At 53.5% G+C, this 21,554-nt stretch overlaps 1 protein-coding gene across 5 annotated transcripts in view; it reads right to left on the bottom strand.

The window, feature by feature from the left end:
* The window catches only part of EWSR1 (EWS RNA binding protein 1), a 21,471-nt gene extending 582 nt beyond the window's left edge, over window positions 1-20,889 (bottom strand). Inside the window, exons 1-17 of one of the 5 annotated variants that reach the window (XM_041420423.1) lie at window positions 20,748-20,888; window positions 17,836-17,872; window positions 17,568-17,619; window positions 17,060-17,113; window positions 15,725-15,848; window positions 10,521-10,707; window positions 7,718-7,885; window positions 6,855-7,069; window positions 6,168-6,348; window positions 3,451-3,488; window positions 2,789-2,821; window positions 2,060-2,178; window positions 1,611-1,740; window positions 1,370-1,492; window positions 1,119-1,296; window positions 698-795; window positions 62-338 (exon numbers count right to left, since the gene is read on the bottom strand). In XM_041420423.1, coding sequence (XP_041276357.1) covers window positions 62-338; window positions 698-795; window positions 1,119-1,296; window positions 1,370-1,492; window positions 1,611-1,740; window positions 2,060-2,178; window positions 2,789-2,821; window positions 3,451-3,488; window positions 6,168-6,348; window positions 6,855-7,069; window positions 7,718-7,885; window positions 10,521-10,707; window positions 15,725-15,848; window positions 17,060-17,113; window positions 17,568-17,619; window positions 17,836-17,872; window positions 20,748-20,814 — 2,081 coding nt within the window. In that variant the 5' untranslated portion in view covers window positions 20,815-20,888. Of the gene's footprint in view, window positions 1-61; window positions 339-697; window positions 796-1,118; window positions 1,297-1,369; window positions 1,493-1,610; window positions 1,741-2,059; window positions 2,179-2,788; window positions 2,822-3,450; window positions 3,489-4,489; window positions 4,718-6,167; window positions 6,349-6,854; window positions 7,070-7,717; window positions 7,886-10,520; window positions 10,708-15,724; window positions 15,849-17,059; window positions 17,114-17,567; window positions 17,620-17,835; window positions 17,873-20,747 lie in introns of those variants that run through there. The other 4 variants (XM_041420424.1, XM_041420425.1, XM_041420426.1 and 1 more) reach the window with 4 other exon arrangements.
* Between the last annotated feature and the right edge of the window lie 665 nt (window positions 20,890-21,554).

Genomic DNA, 21,554 nt, shown 5'->3' with positions numbered 1-21,554 from the left:
CCCCCAGCCCCCCGCCCCAGTGTCCCCTCCCATCACTCCCTGCCCCGCCCTCCATCCATACTTGTCCATCTTTCCCGGCCCTCCGCGCCGTCCTCTCCCTCCTCCTCCTCCCATCTGCTCCATGAGGGGTCCGGGGGGTCCCCCGGGGCCGCCGCCTCCTCCTCCTCTCCGGCCGCCTCCTCCGTAGCCGCCTCGGTCCATGCCCCGGCCACCGCGGAATCCCCCTCGGTCTCCGCCACGGCCGCCTCGGAACATCCCTCCGGGCCCGCCTCGGTCCATGAGGCCCCCGCCGCGCCCGCCCCGCATCCCCCCGGGGCCGCCTCGGCCGCGGTCACCGCCTGCGGGAGGAGACCCTGGGAGTGAGCCCAAGGGAGCACATCCCGCTCCCGCGTTCCCCACCCCACCAGCCCAGCGCGTCCAGCTCCGGCAGGAGCAGCAGGAGAAGGGCTGGGAGCTGCTGGGTACCCGAGGGGATTGCGGGGTTCATGAAGGCTTCAGCAGTGCCCTGGGGAGTCGGGGTGCTGCTGACAGCGCCCCAAATCCAGGAGGCACGGAGAAATCCCAGTCTCTATGTCATGGCTCACGGAGGGACGAAGGCCTGGCAGCTCCTGGAGCTGATCCAGCCATTCCCCAAGGAACCTGAGGCCAGGCCTGGGGTGTCCTGCTGGGAAGTGGGGCTGTGAACCCCCAAACGTACCTGGAGGAGGGAAGGGGGGCGGGAGGAACCCCTCCGGTTTGGGCGCCTTGCACTGGTTGCACTCTGTTCTCCAGGCAAAGTTCTGGTTTCCGCAGCCCCTGGGTACAAATTCCAGTTAGCCCAGAGTGGGACAGCATTCCAGCTGGGGTGACATTGGGAAGCACGAGCAGGAGAGCACGTGGAGAGGGGACACAAGGGCAGGACGTGGGGCACAGCTCCCACAGTGGCTGGGGGTCTGGCTGCCCGCTGGAGCTGTGGTTCACCCACAGCCCCCCGGAGTGACCCCATCCCTCCCTCTGCACCAGCTGGAAGCTGCTTCCTGGGAATGCCCAGCAAGTGATTTTGGGAAAGGCCTCGCTGCCCTGGCCAGCTGCTGGGATACTCTCGGCAGAGGCTGTGGCACAGGCTGTGGGGTACTCACGGGTTGGGGCACTGCCAGTCTCCGGCGCGGTGCTGGACGCTCCCTCCGGATGGGTTTCCCCGGGATCCCCGCGGTCCTCTCGAGGAGAAGCCACCCCTGTCTCCACCTCGGCCCCCCATCCTGCCCATGGGGCCGCTGGGCCCGCTGGGGCCCCCTGGGCCACCGGGTCCCCCTGGACCTGCAGAAGGAGCCCTGTTAGTGCTGGGAGCCTCGGGAAGGACAGGCAGCAGCTCGAGGGGGCTGCACGGTACCTCCACGGAGGGGTGGGGGCATTCCCCGCTGCTCCCGGGGGGGCATCCCGCCCCTCAGGCTGTTCATCGGGCCCTTCTTCCGTGCCAGGGTCACCTTCAGCTTGCTCCCCTGGAAATCCTTCCCTGGGAGGGACACAATGGCAGGAACATCGGTGAATCCCGAGTCACACACCTGCACCCACGTGCTTCCCACGCTGGGGAGTTTTTGGAATTCCACCCCAAAACGTCCCCCAGCACTCACCATCGAACCATTCCACGGCTGTTTTGGCAGTGGACGGGTCATCGTAGGACACGGTGGCGTCACCCTTGGGCTTGCCCGTTTCCTTGTCGATGTAGAGGTTTATCATGGGCTGCCCCGTCCTCTTGTTCATCTAAGGGACAGTGCAATGTCACCCCAGTCCTGTCTCCCCACAGCCAGCGGGGATCTACTCTGTTCTGCTTTCCAGCAGAAGCTCATTCCAGGGACTCCAGGACAGAAGAAAGTGATCCTAGGCCTACCATGGATGGCAGCAACTGCCCAGACACCCCAAAAATGAAGGGACAGGCCCTAAACAGCACTGCCAGGGCTCTCCCAGAGCCTGGACATGAGCAGCCAGAAGGATGTGAGCAAGGGGCAGGGAGGAGGAGGAAGAGGAGGAGGTGGGTGACCCTTTTCCCCCTGCCAGTGGGGGGTCACTGGTGTGCCCTCACCTTGACAACACCGCACTGTTTGAAGAAATCTGCCAGATCCTCCAGGGTCACATTATCATTGAGTCCCTGCACATAGACTGCAGTGCTGTCCGAGTCCTCCTCCGGGTCCATAGGGGGGCCTAGGAGACAATTCCCGGGGTCAGAGGAAGGGCAGGGATACCCCACGGCCGAGTTCTTTCCATCCCCTCATCCCCTCCATGGCTGCAGCTTTGCCCTCTGGGAGTGACAGGAAACCTGGGCCCAAGGGAGGAGACTGTCCCCTCCCTCACCTCCTGAGTGCCACGGCCAGACAGAGCCCACACCCACCCACGTGGGAAGAACCCCCAGGTTATTTCAGGACACATCCCAGAGGAAAGATGAGGAAGACCTTGGTGGCCCCTGGGCTCCCACACAAGGACATCCACCCCCCTTTTCCGATGCTGGAAGGCTGACGCAGAACTTCCAGACACGCCTGTGTGACAGGAAGGGACAAGCCATGGATGAGGCTCTGGGGGGGTTGCAGGCTCCCTGGAAGAGTTCCAGAGCAGCCCCTAACCCCCCGAATTCCTGCAGAGAAGGGGGAGCATCTTCCAACTACTGGTTTTCCAGCTGTTTGGGAACGAAGAAATGATGGGAACAGCCAGAAAGGCTGGAAGTGGTGGTGGGGTGACACTGTGGTGGCCGCAGCCCTCGGAGCGAGGACACAAACGTCTGTTTCACAACCTCGGGAGAGAGTTTGGTGGGAATTACCTAAATCCAGGTCAGGTCCTTCCTCCATGTGTCCTGCCAGGCGGGAGAGAAGCATAGGGAAGGGTGTTAGTGGGGGCCCTGCGGGCTGGAGAACCGACACACACAACACTAGCTACGACCTGCGCTGCACAAGCAGCAGCACTGCACCTTACTGGGCCATCAGGTGGCTCTTTTAGCACTTCTTCCAACCAAAAACCACTATTACACTGGTTTTAAGCATTTTTTCCAACCAATAACCACTATTACACTGTTTTTTTAGCAGCTTTCAAACCGTTAACCACTATTACACTGATTTTTTTTTAGCAGGTTTCAAACTGTTAACCACTATTAACGCTGATTTTTTAAAAGGTTTTACCAAGCCAATCAGTTTTTAAGTTCATTAATAAAAGTTACTTAATATATCTATATATATTAAAAAAAAATATTTATTACATCCAAACCATTTCTTTTCCCCAAAATTACAGGAGTGGTTGCTCAACTCTTCCACTGTGTCCGCATACCCCTGGGCATCGCCGGCAGTACCCATTACAGTCTGGTTGCACATTGTCATTTTTAAACCACTTAAACGAATAAAAAATTACACTTTGTGCTAAAAAAAAAAACTGACTGCAATTTTTTTTTTTTTTTTTTAACACTATCCATTGTAATGCTCAAAAACTTACCACCAGGCTTATTGAAGCCACCTCGCTCTCCAGCGCTGCTGGGGGGATAAACGAAGAAATGAAGGCCTTTCCCTTTACAAAGCCAGCACCGCTCTGAGCCTCTGCGGCTCACAGGGGAGAAGGGCACTGGCTAAACATCTCCAAACATCTCTCTGTCTCTCTCTCATCTCGGCACTAGGCCTTTCTTCAGGGCAGCTCGCTCAAATTTTCTTTACATATAAAGCAACCTTGGTGTGGTTTGAGGCACCGCTTTGCTGTCGGTGCCCTGGCGTTATTACTCGGGTATCATCAGTGCAATACTTGGCTGAGAAATGGGGGTTGTTTGTAATCAAGGTGGTGTTTTTTGTTGTTGTTGTTGTTGAAGAGCAATTTGGGGGTGTTTCAGTGGTCAACTCCCTCCCCTCAGTGTGTCCACCAAGGTGCACCCTCAGCCTGTGGCAGCGCGGGCCCGCGGGTCCCTGACATTTAACAGCGTAAAAGGAGACAAACCACACGCGAGACCTACAACACAGTTCAGCTGACATCGCCCCTAAAACCCTCAAAATAAAGCCATACATTCAGGTCACTACTGAATTTAACAACTCTCTGGAGGGAGAACTTACAGAGTACAGCGGGGGCTCCAAGGCCTGGGGTGCAGCTTTGTGGACACACTCACTTTTGGGCAGGTGCCAATGCAAACAGGGCCGCAGCTTTCACCAAAAGCTTCGGCTGAAGCATTCACAGCTAAAACTGCTTTGGAGCGTGGTGGTGAAGTAGGAAAATGCCACCTTGAGAAAGGATTTGGGCTGTTTCTTGCTCTTTTTTGAGCAAGTAGTTTGGAAGGAGCCGAGCAGAGGAGGGAGAGCACCGTGAATTTTTCTAGCAAGTATTGCACCTCTAATACTGGGGAAAAAAAAAATCAATACAGAATTTTGAGCTGTTGCATGCAGCTTTGCCTCCTCTCGTTAAAGTACACACCATTTACGTAACGTCTCTCTTTTTAAACATACGATTTTTACACTTTTTTTTTTCTTTAACGTTACACAATTCTAAAGTAGTAGTATACCCTCCTCTGGTTTTATTACCAAACAACAAGTATGCAGTTACCAAAGTTACAGAAGGATTCCGTTTATACAATCAATACATTGGGTTAAAAATATTCTATGTATATTTTTCCTCTCCATATGGACACCGTGTCTAGTCCCACTTTTCATTATGCTGCCGGCTGAGTACTGAGTACGGGTACTTTTTAAGTATTGAGGTGTTTACAAGGCTCTCACTTTGTAACCTGTAGCATATAAATGCGACAAAGCATGTTAAAAAGTTTTCCATTTTCATAAAAATATCAAATCATCGAGGCAATGAAAAAGGGCATGTTAATAACATCGAGCTCCTTACCTGCTGGAGACACTGAAATCCATCACCACAGCATGCTAAGGTGGGCCGAGTTCCCCTACCTGCCCTGGGTGTCCCCTGAAGCCACCTGTGCTATGGACATCACAAACTCTACGTCCATAAGGCTGGGACAGGGGGGACCCTTTGTAAGGGTCTGGCCAGGTGGGAAATCGCTCGGGAGGCAAATTTGAGCTGGGATTAAGGTGTGAGATCAGAGACAGGTGACAAATCTTGGGCAATGAGAAGCTTGGAAGGGGCTAGAAATTTGAAGATGTGATGATAGACATTTCAGGTGTCTACATCTACTTTCATCGTTAAGAGATCAATACAGCACGGCTGAAATCTTTATGCAGATCCCTGGAACTCTGTTCCACCCGTGCCAATTCCAAGCTGGATGTGTTCCCACACAAACCAGCCCTTTCCATTCTTTCTTGGATTTCTCTGATAAAGATTTCATGCCACGTCAATGGGCTGCAACACAGCTATGCAGAATGGGGCCATCCACTGCCAAACTGGGGTTGTCACCGGGCTGTGCCACAAAAGAAGTGGCCTCTGGAGGGCAGCTGCCATTATAGCTCCCCTGCCAGCACCGGGGTGGGCACGGCGTGGCCTGTGCCACACCTGGGGACACTCTGCATAGCTCTGAGCAACAGGGTGAGGGGATGGAACACACACAAAGCTGTGAATTCTCTCTCGGAGAAGCCTTTGGGATTAGTTCTCCTCCCTCGTCTTCATCAGAGCGACCTCCACGGATGGGGACACACCTGAAGGCACAGGTGGCACCAAACCAGGTTGTGCCATCAGGTGAAATGGCCAAACTGATTCAGAGCACCTGAATGCTCCGAGGAGGAGCAGACCTGGGAGCCAGAGCACTTCTTTCTCTCCGTCCTCGGGCTCCTTCTCCACGTGGCACTCCGAGCTCGCAGGCTCCGTGGGAGGAGGCTGACACAAGGCTCCTGCCCTGCCAAAATCCCCACTCCTGAGGCACAGGGAGCATCCCCTGGAGCTGGTGGGAGGTTTGTGTGTGTTCCACCCTGAGTTACTGTTAAACCCCACAGAGGACTGCACCTCTGGGTGACCACGAAGGGAGCTGAAAGTGCCAGGGCCAGCATCACCCCCAACTTCCCCCTCCCTGGGGGCCCAACCCGCTGCAGGACAAACCAACCGTCCTGCTCCTATTTCCCTTAGGATAATGTTTCCATGGATGACAAGCAATGCTGCTACACAGACACGTCCTCCATGGAAACACAGCTGGGAACGTCAACCTTTCAGTCCCTTCTTTTGCGTTTCAAATCCTATGGGTAAACCAGAATTAGAGAAAAGGAGAAAAGCTTTGCTCTTACCCCATTCCACCGCGTCCTCCTCCCCGCCCACCTCTGCTCATGCCTCCACGCTCATATCCCCCTCGTCCCCTGCCCCGGCTATCGGGGCCGCTCAGATTCCGGCTCTCCCCGGGGCCAGAGAAGCCTCCGGATTCCTGCCCGTACATGTTCATGCTGCTGGGATGGTCCTGGCGGAACGAGCCTGGGGAAGGGTGCACACAGGTCAGGGAGAGGCAGCCCCTTCCCCTGCCCTCAGCTCCAGCCACGCTGCAGTTGTTCAGCTTGGGAAAATCCCTCTGAGGGCATTTATTTCAGCTGCTCCCCAGCCAAGGCCACCGCTGCGCCGTGCCCCCGAGTGCCACATCCATGTGGCTGTTAAACCCCTCCAGGGATGGGGATCCACCACTGCCCAGGGCCTGACCAACATGAAGAACTGTTCCCAATATCCAAGGTCCCCCCCGAGCCTCCTTTTCTCCTGGCTGAGCCCCCTCAACTCCTCCCCACAAATATTTTGTGCCTCTGTGCTCCCACCTTTCCCCTGAGGTGAGGAACTTTCCCTTTCCCCATCCCAACCCACCACTGCCTCCAGAGATGCCATTTTTCACCAAGAAAGGCCAAACCCCAGCTCCAACCCCCTCTCCCTTCAACCCATCTCTGAGTTCTAGATCCAAACTAAGGCCAGGGCTCCTTCCCAGGGCTCCCACTCACTCTGCTGGCCGTAGCTGCTGCTCTGCTGGCTGTACTGGCTGGGGGCCTGGCTGTAGGATCCGGTGGGAGGTGGGTAACTGGTGGGAGGTGGCTGCTGGCCATAGCTGCTTTGCTGGCCATAACTGGTCTGCTGGCCATAGGAGCTCTGCTGCCCGTAGCTGCTCTGCTGGGAGTAAGTGCTCTGATCGTAACTGCTTGGCTGTGTGGAGGAATAGCTGGAAGAGAAAAGCATTGGGAAAGGTGGGATGATGAGGCAATTCCCTGGCAGCGTGCATGGAGTGGCTCATGCTGGAAGGCAATGCAATTAGAGGCTGTATTTAGTGCTGGAAATCACTTTAAAAGCTGAAGTCATGCTATGGAGGCCAGTCTTGAGGGCTGTGAAAGCAAAAATCACGTGGTCAATCCCAGTTTATTCACCTCTAGGAAAAGGAACAAGTGCCAGGGCAAAACTCAGTGGTAATGGAGGTAACAGGTCCTGGATAAAAGCAGCTCCTCTCATGCAGCTGGGGCTTTGAGAATTTCAAAGTGAACGTTTTAGAAGCCACATTAAAGACACCTGAAGGGATAAGGGAGCTCCTGGGCTAAGCTGTATGTGGAAGGAGGCAGCAAAAGGTCACTCTAGGAAAACTCTTCAAATTCTCAAGTATTAAAATTTAAAAAAAGGAGAAAATGTCTTAAACCCATTTGTCATCATTCTCCTTCTCAGATGTGCACATGCAGAGACACTTCCACACTCAGCCACAGCTTCCCCATGCCCACCACAACAACTACAAGACGCACAGCTCCTCCTCCCAGGCCACCAAGCTCCTTTTCCATAAAATCCCCCCGCAAAGACCCCTAACCCGGGCACTGGCAAGCATTACCTGGTTGGAGGGTAGGAGGGTGGAGCAGTGACAGGCTGCATGGGGTAGCTGGCAGGCACCTGGGGGTAGCTGTAGTTGCTCTGCCCGTAGCCCAGGCTGGGCTGGCTGTAGCCTGTCGTGCTGGACTGAGGCTGGCTGGTCTCTGCTGGTTTGCTGCCATCCTGGGGTCTGGGGAGAAATATGGAACATTGGTGCCCAGCCCCACAGCTGGCAGCAGCAAAGGGCTCAGACCCTGCAGGACTGAGGGTTATGAGCTCTTTTTTGGGCAGCACTAAAGCTGGCCTTGATTGGTGACAGCCACTCTGGCAGCAGGCAATAAATAGGTATTAAACACAATTTTACACTCACTGCCTGGGTATTTGCACACTCCAGGAAAGGCCCAGGCAGGGTCCTGAACAGGGAGCACAGAACACCAGAGCTCCTGTTCATCCCAAAGCCACGGGGCTCAGACTTGGGCTGTGGGGCTGAGTGGAGGATGTGGAATGCCAGCAAGGCTGCTCCTGCAGAGCCCTGGGGAAGCAGGAGCTGAAGCAGGCAGCAGGGCAGGCAGTGAAATGCCCCATTGTTTGGTTCAGAATCCAGCTCAGGCAGATTTTGCTTCATACACGTTATCCCCAGTGATCCCACAGAGGAGGAAGGATGCTGGGTTTGGACTGGGTGACCTTTAAAGGTCCCCTCCAACCCAAACCACTCACAATTGTGTATTTAGAATTAACTCTGAAGGCTTGAAATTTGAGAACCCTTTGCATGTGATTCACACATCCCCTTCTGTTTGCCCCAAAGTTTACAAGCCGTGTGAATGTGGCACTTGGGGAGAGGGTTGGTGGTGGCCTCCACGATCTCAGAGGGCTTTTCTAACTCCAAGGATTCTATGAGTCTTTAATTTCTATTTGTTTCTCAGAGTGGAGTAAAAAGAGTGAAGCTGCTTTTGCTGTAGAAGCTGGGAAAAATTATACAGTGTCAGGATTCATCCAGCAAATTTACATCCCTTTAAAGTGTAACCTGTCAGAGCCGTGCCAGGCTCTGCCTTTCCTTCCCACAGTGCTTGCTACAGACACCAGGTAAGGGAATAACCCAGCTTTTACTCACTTCCAAACAAGTTTCCATTATGTATTCTAAACTCTTCATATCCTCTGAGCAAACAATTCAACTCAATAGCTGACAGGCAGTGCCCTGAGGGCTGAGATTTAAAGAGGAAATGTTTTGCAGCCTGTGCATCCACCCAGCATCCTGCCTGACCCCGGGACTGGGAGCAGACAGGACTCAGCCCTCTGCTCAGCCCAAGAGCCCAGAGCCTGATGTGGCTGCGTGGTGGCTCCTGGTCCTGCAGGAATGGCGCTGACTCACGGGCTGGAGCACAGCACAGCCCTCCCACGCTGCTCCAGGGAGGAGGGGCTGCCACAGCCCTGGCAGCCCGGGGAGAAAGGGGAGGAGGAGGAGGAGGAGGAGGAGAAGGAGCGGGAAGAAGAGAAGGAGGAGAAGGAGGAGGAGAAGGGGAATGAGGAGGAGAGTGAGGAGAAGGAGAAGGAAGAAGAGAAAGAAGGATGAAGAGATGGGGAATGAGGAGGAGAAGAATGAGGAGGAGAAGGAAGAAAAGAAACAGAAGGATGAAGAGATGGGGAATGAGGAGAAGGAAGGAGTAACTAGAGATGATGAAGAAGGAGAAGAAGGAAGAGCAGGAGGAGGAGGAGACGGAGGAAGAAGCAAAGAAGGAGGAGGAAGTAGGGAAGGAGGAGGAGGAAGAGGAGTAATGGGAGATGGAGAAGGAAGGGAAGGAGGAGGAGTAGGAGGAAGAAGAGGAGGAGAAGGAGAAAGAAGAGAAGGAGGAGGAGTGGGAGGAAGAGAAGGATGAGGACACGGAGGAGAAGGATGAGGAGAAAAAGAAGTGAAGAACAAGAGAAGAAAAAGGAGGAGGAACAAGAGGAGAACAAGTAGGAAGAAGAGAAGGAGGAGAAGAAAAAAAGGAGGAGGAGGAAGAAAAGGATAAGGAGGGAGTGGAGGAGAAGGATGAGGAGAAGAAGGAGGAAGAAGAGATGGAGAGGGAAGAAGAGACAGAAGAAGGACAAAGAGAAAGAAGAAGGAAGAGGATGATGAGGATGGTGATGAGGAGGAGGGGAGCAAGATGAGGAAGAGGTGGAGAAAAAGGATGAGAAGAAGGAGGAAGAAGAGAAGGAAAAGGAGGAAGAAGAAAAGACGAAGGAGAAAGAGGAAGAGACAGGAAAAGGAGAAGAAGGGAAAGAAGGAGAAAGAAGGAGAAAGAGGAGGATGATGCCGATGAGGAGGATGAGGATGGTGAGGAGGAGAAGGATAAGGATGGTGCTGATGAGGAGGATGGTGAGAAGGAGCAGGATAAAGATGGGCCCAATGAGGAGGAGGATGAGGATGGTGCTGATCATGAGGAGGATGGTGAGGAGGAGAAGGATCAGGAAGATGAGGATGGTGAGGAGAGGAGGAGAAGGATGAGGAAGAGGAGGATGGGGAGGAGGAGAAGGATCAGGAAGATGAGGATGGTGAGGAGAGGAGGAGAAGGATGAGGAAGAGGAGGATGGGGAGGAGGAGAAGGATCAGGAAGATGAGGATGGTGAGGAGAGGAGGAGAAGGATGAGGAAGAGGAGGATGGGGAGGAGGAGAAGGATCAGGAAGATGAGGATGGTGAGGAGAGGAGGAGAAGGATGAGGAAGAGGAGGATGGGGAGGAGGAGAAGGATCAGGAAGATGAGGATGGTGAGGAGGAGGAGGAGAAGGGATGGTGCTGGTGAGGAGGGCGAGGAAGATGAGGATGGTGCTGGTGAGGAGGGCGGTACCTGGCGGGCGCGGCCGGGGCCGGCTGCTGCCCGTAGGCCGGGTAGGCGGGCTGGCTGCCGTAGGCGGCGGGGGCGGCGTACGAGCTCTGGCTGCTGGTGACCGTGGCCGTGTTGGTGTCGTAGGCGGCGCTGCCGTAGCCCTGCACGGGCTGGCTGTAGGCAGGGGGGGCAGTCGGGGCGCTGTAACCTGCAACACAGCACAGCTCAGCCCCACGGCGATTCCAGCGCGGGACGGGCTGCGGGGCAGCTTAGGGCTCGTCTCTCTCCGTGCCCCTGCCATGGGACACCTCCCGCCGTCCCAGGGTGCTCCGAGCCCTGTCCAACCTGGCCTTGGGCACTGCCAGGGGCAGCCACAGCTGCTCTGGGTCACCTCCTCAGCGTCCCAGTATCCCACCTAACCATAAGCCATTCCCCCTTATTCTGAATTCCCAAATATCTCAGACTCTGGCCCTTGTGGACTCCTGGGACTCAGACGCAGTTTTACCACCACAAAACCCCCTCAGACAACCCAAAAATCATCAGTTACTCCACACTGCCCCTTTGCCTTCCTCACAGAACCCCCTACCTTGGGAAGCCTCAGCCTCCAGCCCCTCAGCATCCCAAAATCCCACTCCCAGGAGCTTTCTGGAAGCCACCCCTGGATCAGCACTCAGGATTGTTTACAGCAACCAGAGCTCAGGCAGGGCAAGCTGAGACATGGAGCATCTCTTCAACAAAGGGAGGGCAACAAACCCCCCTGAGCTCCAAAATAAAATAAATCCAACTGATTTAGCAAGTACAGTCCCATCCTTTTAGCTTTTCTGAGAAATAAAGGCACAAAACCTGGCCTGGGAAGTCTTTCAGAGGCATTTCTGAAGGTTTATTTTAAATCAGTAAAGCTGGAAACAAAAGAAAAGCACTTTCCATTTGCTTTCACATGAGAAAAAGGTCAAAAGAGACACATCAGGCAGCTCCTGATGTTTTGTGTACCTTCCCTTTTCTCAGAATTTCAGTTCTGTTTAGGGAAAAAGCTGAGAGCTCACAGAGTTCCTTTTCAACAGTCTTACAATATCCAAGATCCCCAAACAGCTCCTGTATAATATAGTGGCATTTGCCTTGTCACAAAGCTGAACTGGCATTAACACACTGGGTTTGTGCTCCTTGTGCTCCTAACAACCTTTCTAGCAAGTTTTCAATTAAGAGTATGAGATTTAGATGGAAAAACAGCAATAAAAATGTTGTTAAACATTAAAAAAAAAAAGAAAAAAAAGAGCAGCCAAATGCTCTCATGGCTGGTATCAGTGCAGGCAACAGCTTCTCCATCACTTTTGGTTTTTAATAAACACGGGAGGCTTGTGACACATTTCCTTTAGGCAAATTGGGCTGCAGCATTTAATTCCAACTGCCTCATTTGCAAAGCAAACAGCACTTGCAGCAGCAGAACACGGTGTGCCCTCACAGAGCACCGTGGCACTGCCACAGCTCCACTGCTGCCACCACACCAGGGCAGCAGGAAAGAGGAACAGGAGGAGGGCAGGAAGTTTGCACAGCAAATTCATTAAAAACACTCCCAAAGTTCAGATTTCTGGTGGCCCTCAGGAGTCTGGTGAAGACACAAGGCCAGCCTGGACCCTCTGCCCACCCCTCCCTCTTCTATCCTGGCCCCAACCCCATCCCAGGGCACTGCCAAGCTGGGAATGTAAACTGGACTCCCACTGGGAAATAACTTGCAGGAATCACCAGAAAATCAGTTTTAATGGTTATTATTCCTGTCTGCTGTTCTCTGAGAAGTGTTGCTGAGAAGGGTGAAGGGGATGATGCCCAACGGGAGGATTTTTAAGGCCTTGGACAAATTTGAGCAGCCCAAACACTTAAATGTGAGGCTAGACAGCAATTCCACAGGGAGCACCAATCCCAGGAGTTAAATAAACCCTTATTTTCACTGGCCAAAGCCTGACCACACACTAAAAAAGGCTAAGTACAGCCTGCAGCCCCTGTGCTGCAGCCAGAGCCCTGCCCTGGGCTGTTCCTCTTGGATTTGGAGCCCCAGGGTGCTCCTTCCACAGCTGGGCCCCCTTTCCCAGTGCTCTTACTGGGAGCAAAAAGCTTTGCTGGCTCTACATAGGCAGAAGGATAAAAGAGAGGGGAAAAAAAAAAAAATAAAGTTGAATTCTAAAGCTTCAGCTCTAGATGGAGCATTTCCCTCGTGGAACAGAGTGCTCAGCAGGAAGGGTTTGTCCCAAAGGAAAGGCAGTGATTTCCCATCCCACTGGTCTAAATCACAAATCAAGCCCAGTTTAGACACTGTGGGAACCCTCAAGAGCTGTTGTTTTGAGGGTGGCATTTCTATGACACCATTTCTCTCTCCTCCCCTCCCAGCTAGGAAGGTAAAAGTTGACAAAGCAGAAAAGCTGGTGAAAAGAAAAGGTGACAAAAGGAATAATAATCTGCTTAAAGTGCCTAAATTCCCCTAAAAAAAAAAAACCCTTACTGAAGGCTAGGAATTCTCCAGTGGTGGAGAAGCTTGCAGGATTTGACCCACAGAGAATATCAACTGGAAAAGGCTGGATTCAGAGAGATTTCTTCTTTCCAGAGAGATTTCTTCAGGAAGAGAAGCCTCCTGCTTGGCTTGTGTCTATCCCAGCAGTGAGGGGCTGGAGAAGGTGCAGAGCTGACTCTCTCTCCAGCCTGTTTTGGGATATTTTGGGGCTGTTATGGCAGCTGTGTGTTCACTGATTCCAAATCCTTTAGAAATTTCAATATTCATACCCCAAATTTCCCAGGTAAAAGGAAGCAGGGTTTAGAGAGCAATTCCCACTTCCAAGAGATCCACGCCTGGACACCAAAATGCTCTTTATTTATTTACTCCTGTAATTCCTGCTAACACCCTGCACTGATTAATGAGCCACAGGTCTGAGAGTGCCCAGTGATCCCTAACCTGAGGGAGCTGCTCCCAAATCCTTTTTTCTCTGGAACAAAGTGACTGGGTGGCTCCAAGACACCTTTTCCTACAGCCCCAGGGAGGGAAGGAGGTGGCAATCCTTTCCTGGAGGCTGGGCAAGGAAAAATCCATCCTTGCCATTCCCACCCATCCTGAGAGGCTGCATCCTTGGATTTCCTTGACCTCAATAACACTTCACCTAAACCCCAGCCTGCTCAAGCAGCAAAAAAAACCTGCTTTAAGGAACTGCAGTACAAAAAGGTGATTCACAGGAAAACAGGATTGGGATCCAACTGTAAGAACTGCACGTGTCTCAGGGCATGACAATGTCTGGCCCAGGGGTTTATTGAGCATGAAAGGCAGGGAGGGAGGGAGAGAGAGAGGCTGCAGTCTCCTTTCCACAGCTCTGGCTCCTCAAGGAGAGGCAGGTGGAGGAAGGATAAATCCAGCCTGGCTCTGTGCCCAGAGCTGCCACAGCCCAGCTCTGTGGGCTGATAGGATCTCTTGCTTGACCACTTTCTAAGTTGGTGGTTTTTTCATGGATGAAAAGAAAATGAAGCTTTTTTTTGGTCTACCAAAAAAAAAAAAATGCAGCTGTGCAGAAAGAAAAAAAGCCTGATATTATTATTATTATTCCAGCAAATCTCCTCTTAAGGGAGAAGGAAAAACATAAACAGAGCAGTTTCCTGTGACCCCTGTGGGACTGGAGGCCACAGGAGACACAGGGACGTAAATATTTCTAAGAAAGGAATTTTGGAAGTTCACAAATCATTTTTTGCTGCCAATTTTTCTCTAGGCAGTCTTAAATGAAAGGAAAAAGCCCTGTAGATAACCCCCAGTGACACTGGCCAATGGATATGGATCTCACGAGCAGGAATTTTCCTGACCCATGTAAAGATGGTAAATATTTTCATTCTGGTTAATATTTTCTTTCCAGCTCCTCCCTGTGAAGAATTCCTCAATGGCCTCTATAGCCAGATATCCCAGTGTCTGTCTGTCCTGGAATTCCCTTGCTTTGGGAAGTGTTTAATTCCAACTACAAAATGTTTATAATGTCTCTCCCAGGAATGTGCAGGACACGGCACCCAAGGAATCACTGGGAGGAAAATCTGCTTCCTAAAACTCCTGAATATTCAACCCAAACATACATTAAATAAACATGAATATACATGAATTAAACATTGTCTCAATAGTTTTAAACATTAAGACACTCGTCTGGAGGAAATTCCAGCTCCAAGAACACGTTGGGAGAGTTTATGGAGCATTAAGGAACAAGAATCTCTCTGGAAATCCAAAACCACCATGGGGCATGCAAAGGTGCAGGGCAGGATGCTGTTTATCCTTTAGGAAATGGGGCTGGACTCACCTAAAATATATTGGTGGTCAGGATTTTATCCATGAAGATGGCATTTGGGAGAGTTTGGAGATGGCAAAGAGCACTGCAGCCTTGCCAAACCCTGCTGTCACTGCCTGGGTGAGCTCTGACACTCGAGGATTTTGGCACTAAAGCCAAGTGACACCTCAAGGGTTCCCACCAAAGGGGACCTCAAGTTCTCACAGGATGAGACAGAATTTTCTATGCAAGAGTGAGCAGGACAGTCCAGCCTGGACTGGCCCCTTCCACTGTGGGAAGAACAAGATGAGAAGGAGAAGGTACAGGATCAGAACAGGCACATGTCACTGCCTGTGACAGGACTGGCAGGGAAGGGAAGGGCTAGAGGAGCAGCCAGGGACACTGTTCCCTTTGCTCTGAGCACAGCACATCCTGCTTGGTCCCACAGCACCCAAACCCTGCCCTGAAAACTCAACAGTGCATTTATTCCTGTTTATGCATGGCTGCCACAGCCCTGGAAGTGTCCAAGGCCAGGCTGGGTGGGGCTTGGAGCAACCTGGGACAGTGGCAGGTGTCCCTGCTCATGGTAGGGGGTGGCACTGGCTGAACTTTAAGGTCTCTCCCAGCCAAAACCATTCCATGAAGGACCTGGAGCTGCTGGAGCCAGTCCAGAGGAGGCCATGGAGGACTGGTGCCAAGCTGGAAGAATTGTTCCTGGGAGGGAATGGCCAGAGGGCAGGGCTGGGTGGGATACTGGGCAGGAATTGTTCCTGGGAGGGCAGTCCCACGGGTCACCCACAGCTGTGGCTGCCGCACGCCCTGAAGTGTGCGAGTTTGCCCAGGGTTTGCAGCACCCTGGGGAAGGTGTCCCTGCCCGTGGCCTAGGTGACATTAAGGCCTGTCCCAGGCCGAGCAGAGTGCAGGCTGAGCCCAGCCCAGCAGGGCTCTCACCTGTGGGGGGCTGCCCGTAGGAGGTGGCGTAGGCCGTCTGCCCGTACGTGGCCGTGGTCTGCGGCTGTGTGTAGCTGACGTCGGTGGGCTGCCCGTAGGTCCCGTAGCTCTGCTGCCCGTAGGTCTGCTCCAAAAGGACACAGATTCAATCCATGAGCACAAGTGACCCCCAGGAATTGCAGCTGCTGAGCACTCTCAAAGCCAAGGCTGCTGTGATAGTTTAAGTGCCGCGGGAAATTCCGGGTCAGCTCTGCAAGGAGGTTATGGAGTGGTTTTTCCCTGCCAAGACTGAAGGGACAGGCTCTTGACATTGGCACCACACACCTCTGCTCTGTGGAAAGCAAACAGGAAAGCTCCCAGCTGCTCACAGCTACCACCAGCACCCACAGGCACCATCCCAGGCTTAACCTGGAACACGGGAATGGGAGCGCTCCGAGGGCGGAACTGCACGAAGGAAAAGTCACTTCAGGGTCAAACTGCTTTGGTGCTGGCTGAAAGAAACCTGAGGAAGGTTTCAATTAAATTATTCGGAGTATTTTTCATGCCCATCAGCCATTAATTTGAAAAATGGAAGTTGGTGCAGGCATGGAAGGGTGGGATCCATGGAACACCCAAAGTATCCCAGTGGTGCTGCTCCCATTCCGGTGCCTATGTGTTCAGTGAGGGATCAGCTCTCACCTCACCCGTTCCCTGATTTTGTTTCCAAATCCAGCTTGAAAATCACTGAGGAAAGGAGAGAGCAGCTGTGCCCAGCAGTGCCACCAGCTGCCCAAGCCATGCCCTACCAGCTCATGCTGCAGGCACCAGCAAGCTTCCAACAGCTCCTGGCTTAGGATAAAACTCTGGATACAGCTCGAGGAGTGACATGGAGACAGCTTTGACCTCCAGATTCTGAAAGAATCCAGATTTCTCTGGACCTTTTGGGATACTCAGCTTTCCTGAACTCAGGGCACAGGTCTGAACCAGGAGCAGGAAAGCCCTGAGCATGTGAACATACCCCTGTCCCTGGGAGATCCCCCCACCAAGAGGCAGGGAACGCTGCAAACTTCCCATGGACACGAGCCTACAGCTGAGATTAGCTGGTTAGGGGTTTAATTAGCTGGTTAGGTGTTTAATTAGCTGGTTTTAGTTGCTGAGGCCTCCTGTTCCTACCCTTATCCTGCTCCAACCTTCACCTCACTTACAACTGGGAGCAACTCTTCCAGTTGTTGTCTCCAAAGACTTTTATTTAAAATAAAGTCACCATCACCTTCCTTTCAGCCCACACTGAGCCTGTCTTCCTCCTCTTGGGAAGGAAAATTAAGCCTACAGCACTTTTTGAGGACAAGAATTTACCTTTGGAAACATACTTGGAGTTTGCAGACAAATGTGGTTGTAGTAACTTGGATTCTAAAGGTTAAAAATAAGCATTAAGTTAATCTCTTAAAGACCATCATTATTTTGCAGTCCAGCCAACTGAGAGTATGAACAGTTACACCAATAAAAACTCAGGGAAAAAGCAGATTCCCTCCTCCTCCTTTGTCCAATTCTGCCATTTCCCAACAGGCAATTCCCCCCTTTTTTCCCCAGTTTTTTTCTCTCCTACACCTCTGATTACAACACCCACCAACGTGGTGGTGTCAAACACACACCAAGAATTTGGCTTTTCTGGGATGAGGATTGAACAAATTAACAAAAAAGGGCGATTGTTGAGGTTATTTCCACTTTTACAAAGCACTTTGGGCTGGGGGAGAAGCTCCAAGACAACTTTTAACCACAGATTCTGCCGCTGCCGCTCGCAGTTTCCAGTTTTCCTGGAAAACAGGTGACTGAGCTGGAATTCCACCCCCTCCCCATGTTTTACCTGGGTGGTCTGTGCATATCCTTGGGCTGGCTGAGGTGCATAGGCGCTGTAGCTGTGGAATGAATGTAAAGACATTTATAATCTTGCCCCAAATCTGCATCACCACACAAATTTTCATGCAGCCCAACGGTTTCTTGCCGAAATTCTATGGGAATACAAAGCTCCAGGAAAACCCTCAGGATTCCCAAACATACCTGAGTTAAGCCCAAGCCATAATTATGATTACTTTCATTACATCTTTTTAAAACAGGGAGGATAAGCTACTTACCCCTGCTGAGCTGCAGCTTGGCTATAGGTACTGTAATCTGAAAGAAAAAGAGAAGAAAAAGAATAAAAACGTTGCTAAAGGCTTAATAAAATTAAAGAGTCCAAGAGCACAGCAGCTGGAATTTCCTCCTGCAGCTCACTATAAACCACTGGAATTCCAGCTTCCCAAGGGTGGAAGGTAAATGCACATTTTCAGTCCTCCTTTTTGAGGGGAACAAAACCTCCCTTCCCCTCATTGTTCCTGCTGTTTGCAGCAGCCACTTTGATCTCAAATGACCCCGGTTCAATTTAACTGCCACCTTGGATGGATCCCAGGGGGCTGGCAGGGGGGGATTTGGGCTGGAACAAAGGAAAAGCAGGGATGTGAGCCTTACAAACCCACCACCCTGCTCTGAAAGGGCTGGGCTGGAAGGTTTCACCACCTTCACTCTTCCCTTTCAAGGACACAAATGGATGGCTGGAAAGCCACTTGTCCCCTGGAAGGGCTGGAGCTGGGGAGATGGGAGTGATTCCCTCCCCAAATCCTCAATCCATGGCAGCAACTGACTGGGAGGAGAATCAAAATCCTGAAAATCCCAGCAGCAAAGCCTGCTCTGAACTGATTTGCTGGCAGGGATGGGAAACGAATCCACATGGCAATTAGGAGGCTAAATTTGAAACGACTGCAGCTCCCAGGTCCCTCACAGGCAGCAACAGCTCCAGCTCCCATCCCAAGGCCTGCAGCAGGGATGAATTCACCACTCCCAGCAGGCCTGGCCAGAGATGCCAGCTCTGCCAGGAGCACAGAAGGCCTGGCATCAGGAATGAGCCCAGAAGCTCCTGGGGAGGCCACAGCCAGGAGCTGGGTCAGTGGAGCTGTTCCCAGCCACCCCTGTGTGGAAGAGTTCCCACTGCTCCCATCACCACCACAGAAATCCAAGCATCTCCCAGAATCGTGGAATATCCCAAGGTGGGAAAGACCCACGTGGATCAAGTTCAACTCCTGCCTTGGAGAATTTGAGGAAGCAAATTCTGCCTGGCTGTGATGCCATTATCCCACTATTCCCAAGGCCACGGAGCCCCAGGAATCCCTTGGAAAACACAGCTTCCATCCAGCACAGCCTCCTGCTCCTCAGCCATCCCTGCTCAAGCCTTCCTGCCCAGCCTCCAGGTGTGCTCCCAGCTTCTCCTGCTCCTGTGCAGGAGCAGAGCCCCTGGATCCCTGCTGCAGGCAGGAATGGCCCTGCTGTGATCCCAGCAGGAATTCCTGGCAGTTATTCATTCCTCTGACCTTGCCCAGAACACCTCACACACAGAAAGAAGACACTTGGAGTTCTCCAAAGCTTTCCCTGCTCCCAGGACACAAGGCACAAGTTGTTAAACTCCTCTGGCAGCATTCCCACCTCCCTCTCAGGTTGGCACATGGGCTACTGGAACATTTTCCTTGTTCAGTTCATGGTTCTGGGTTTAGTTTTCTTTTTTCCCTTCACTTTACACATGATTTTGTTAAATCCTGAGTGTTAATTAATGCCTGGTCCCACTCATCCAGCTTCCCTTTCCTACCACTCCACTCTTTTCCCTGCTCACCCTCCAGCCACCAAAACCTCATTTAATTCTCCATTTTCAGCCCCATTTTGGCCTCCAGCTCCACACAGGGGTATCAATTAACCCCTCTCCTCACAGCCCTCCCCCAGTCCCACCTAAACCCAACATTTCCCCCTCTGTAGGATTTAATTCCAGGTGTGGAATTTGCAGTTTGCCTGTGGTGATGCCTCCCCTTTAATTTGCTGGGATTTAGAGGAACATAGAACATTAATAAAAAATAATATTATGGTTCATTTAGTTAAACCCATCTCCTGGCTTTTATTTCCAGGGGGAAATTAATCTTCATCCTTTTATTTCACAAGGCTCGGGAGCACACCAGAGGCTGAAAATAGCAGCTCCCAGGAGGAACAATTCCATGAATTAAGGGAAAACACAGCTGTGCTTTTAACTCCCATCCTGACAATTCCGTTGGCAGATGTTCCTTTACTGACTTTTCTTTTTCAAGCTCCCCAAGGTGCTGTTGGTGATATTCCCTCACACTCCATGGCCTGGGAGATTTTCCTTGCTGGAAAAAAGGAAAATCCTCCTTCTTTTTAAAGAGTCAGATCTTGGGCTGCTGGGCTTTCAAGTACTTTAAAGGTGTACTGAGCTGGGGAGTCTCAGTTTCCAACTATTTGTACCCAGCTGCAGACCTTGTGGAAAGACGTTTCATTCAGAAATATCTGAAGCCATGGAGATGATGGAACATCTCCCTTCCCTATGGGAAAAGCTGGGAGAGGAGAAGGCTCCAGGGAGAGCTCAGAGCCCCTTGCAGGGCCTGAAGGGGCTCCAGGAGAGCTGGAGAGGGACTGGGGACAAGGGATGGAGGGACAGGGCACAGGGAATGGCTTCCCACTGCCAGAGGGCAGGGATGGATGGGATATTGGGAGGGAATTCCTGGCTGGGAGGCGCTGGAATGGAGATCCCAGAGGATGCTCCATGCCTGGCAGTGCCCAAGGCCAGGCTGGCCGGGCTCGGAGCACGCTGGGGCAGTGGGAGGCGTCCCTGCCCACGGGATGAGCTTTCAGCTCCCTTCCCAGCCCAGGCACCCCAGGGCCCCAGGTTCGCTGCCCGCCCGCCCGGCAGGGCCGAAGGCGCGGAGGGAGCCCCGGCTCGGTACAGCGCTCCCGGGAGCGCGGAGCTCCGGCAATCCCGCGGGGCCGCAGCACCGCGAGGCCGCAATTGCCCCCCGGGACACTGAGGGGAAACACCCGCGGCCCCGGCGAGGCCCCGGCGGGCGGCGCGGGGGGACACGGCCGAGACGGGCCCTGCACGGCCCGACCCCAGCGGCCCCCGGGCGCGGCGCTCTCGTCCCCCGCCCCGGGCCCGGCCCGCCCCGGCCCCGCTCACCCGTCGACGCCATTTTCTCGCCTCCCTCCTCCGCGCTGCCCGCCCGGCCCCGCCCCGCGCCGCGCATGCGCCGCCCGGCCCCGCCGCGCGCACCACCCCGCGGCCGGGGGAGACGGCCGGGAAAACGCGCTCCGGGGGCTCGGCCCGCCCCGCTCCGCCGCCCGCCCGTCGGTTCCACCGTCCGCGGAGAATCGGGAGGGCCCCGCGGGCAGCGACCGCCGCTGCGGAGCGCGGTTCTGCCGCCTCGCTGGGCGCTCCCCCCCCGCCGGGCGGCGGGATGGTACGGCCCGCGGCCGTTAGGGACCGTCGCGCAAGAGGCGCTCGGGCCGCGAGGCGGAGCGGGGAGCGCGGCGGGGGCGTGACGTCATGGTCGGCCTAGTGATGTCATTGCGGCGTAACGGGGGCCGCGGGGCCGCTGTGTCGTCACACACCGTGCCCGGCGGCACGCGGTCAGCCCTGGGTGTCACGCGGTCGCCTGACGGCGGCTCCTGGCACGTGAGGTCAGTGGGTGTCACCTGCCAGCGGGTGACGCCGTGGGCTGTATGTGACGTCACCAGGTATCACAGGTCACGTGCCAAGAAGCGGCCCCGGTGGTTGGGGTCCCGTGCTCTGCCTGGTATTGCACGCTGCTCACGTAATGAGTGCGGTGGAGTGACGTCACTGTGTGACATCCCTGTGTGATGTCATCATGTCCCATGAGGACACGGGAGAGGTGCAGGTACCGCGTGTCCTGCGCGGATTTGGGGGGTGCTCCGGGGTGTGGTGGCACAGCTGGGTGTCCCACGGGTGGTGTCATTCCGGTGGGTG

Source organism: Onychostruthus taczanowskii, unplaced genomic scaffold, assembly GCF_017590055.1.
Source record: "Onychostruthus taczanowskii isolate IOZ18803 unplaced genomic scaffold, ASM1759005v1 scaffold64, whole genome shotgun sequence".
NCBI classification, from domain to species: Eukaryota; Metazoa; Chordata; class Aves; order Passeriformes; family Passeridae; genus Onychostruthus; species Onychostruthus taczanowskii.
Note: the sequence above shows the minus strand (reverse complement) of the source record. Positions and strands in the feature narration are given on the sequence as shown.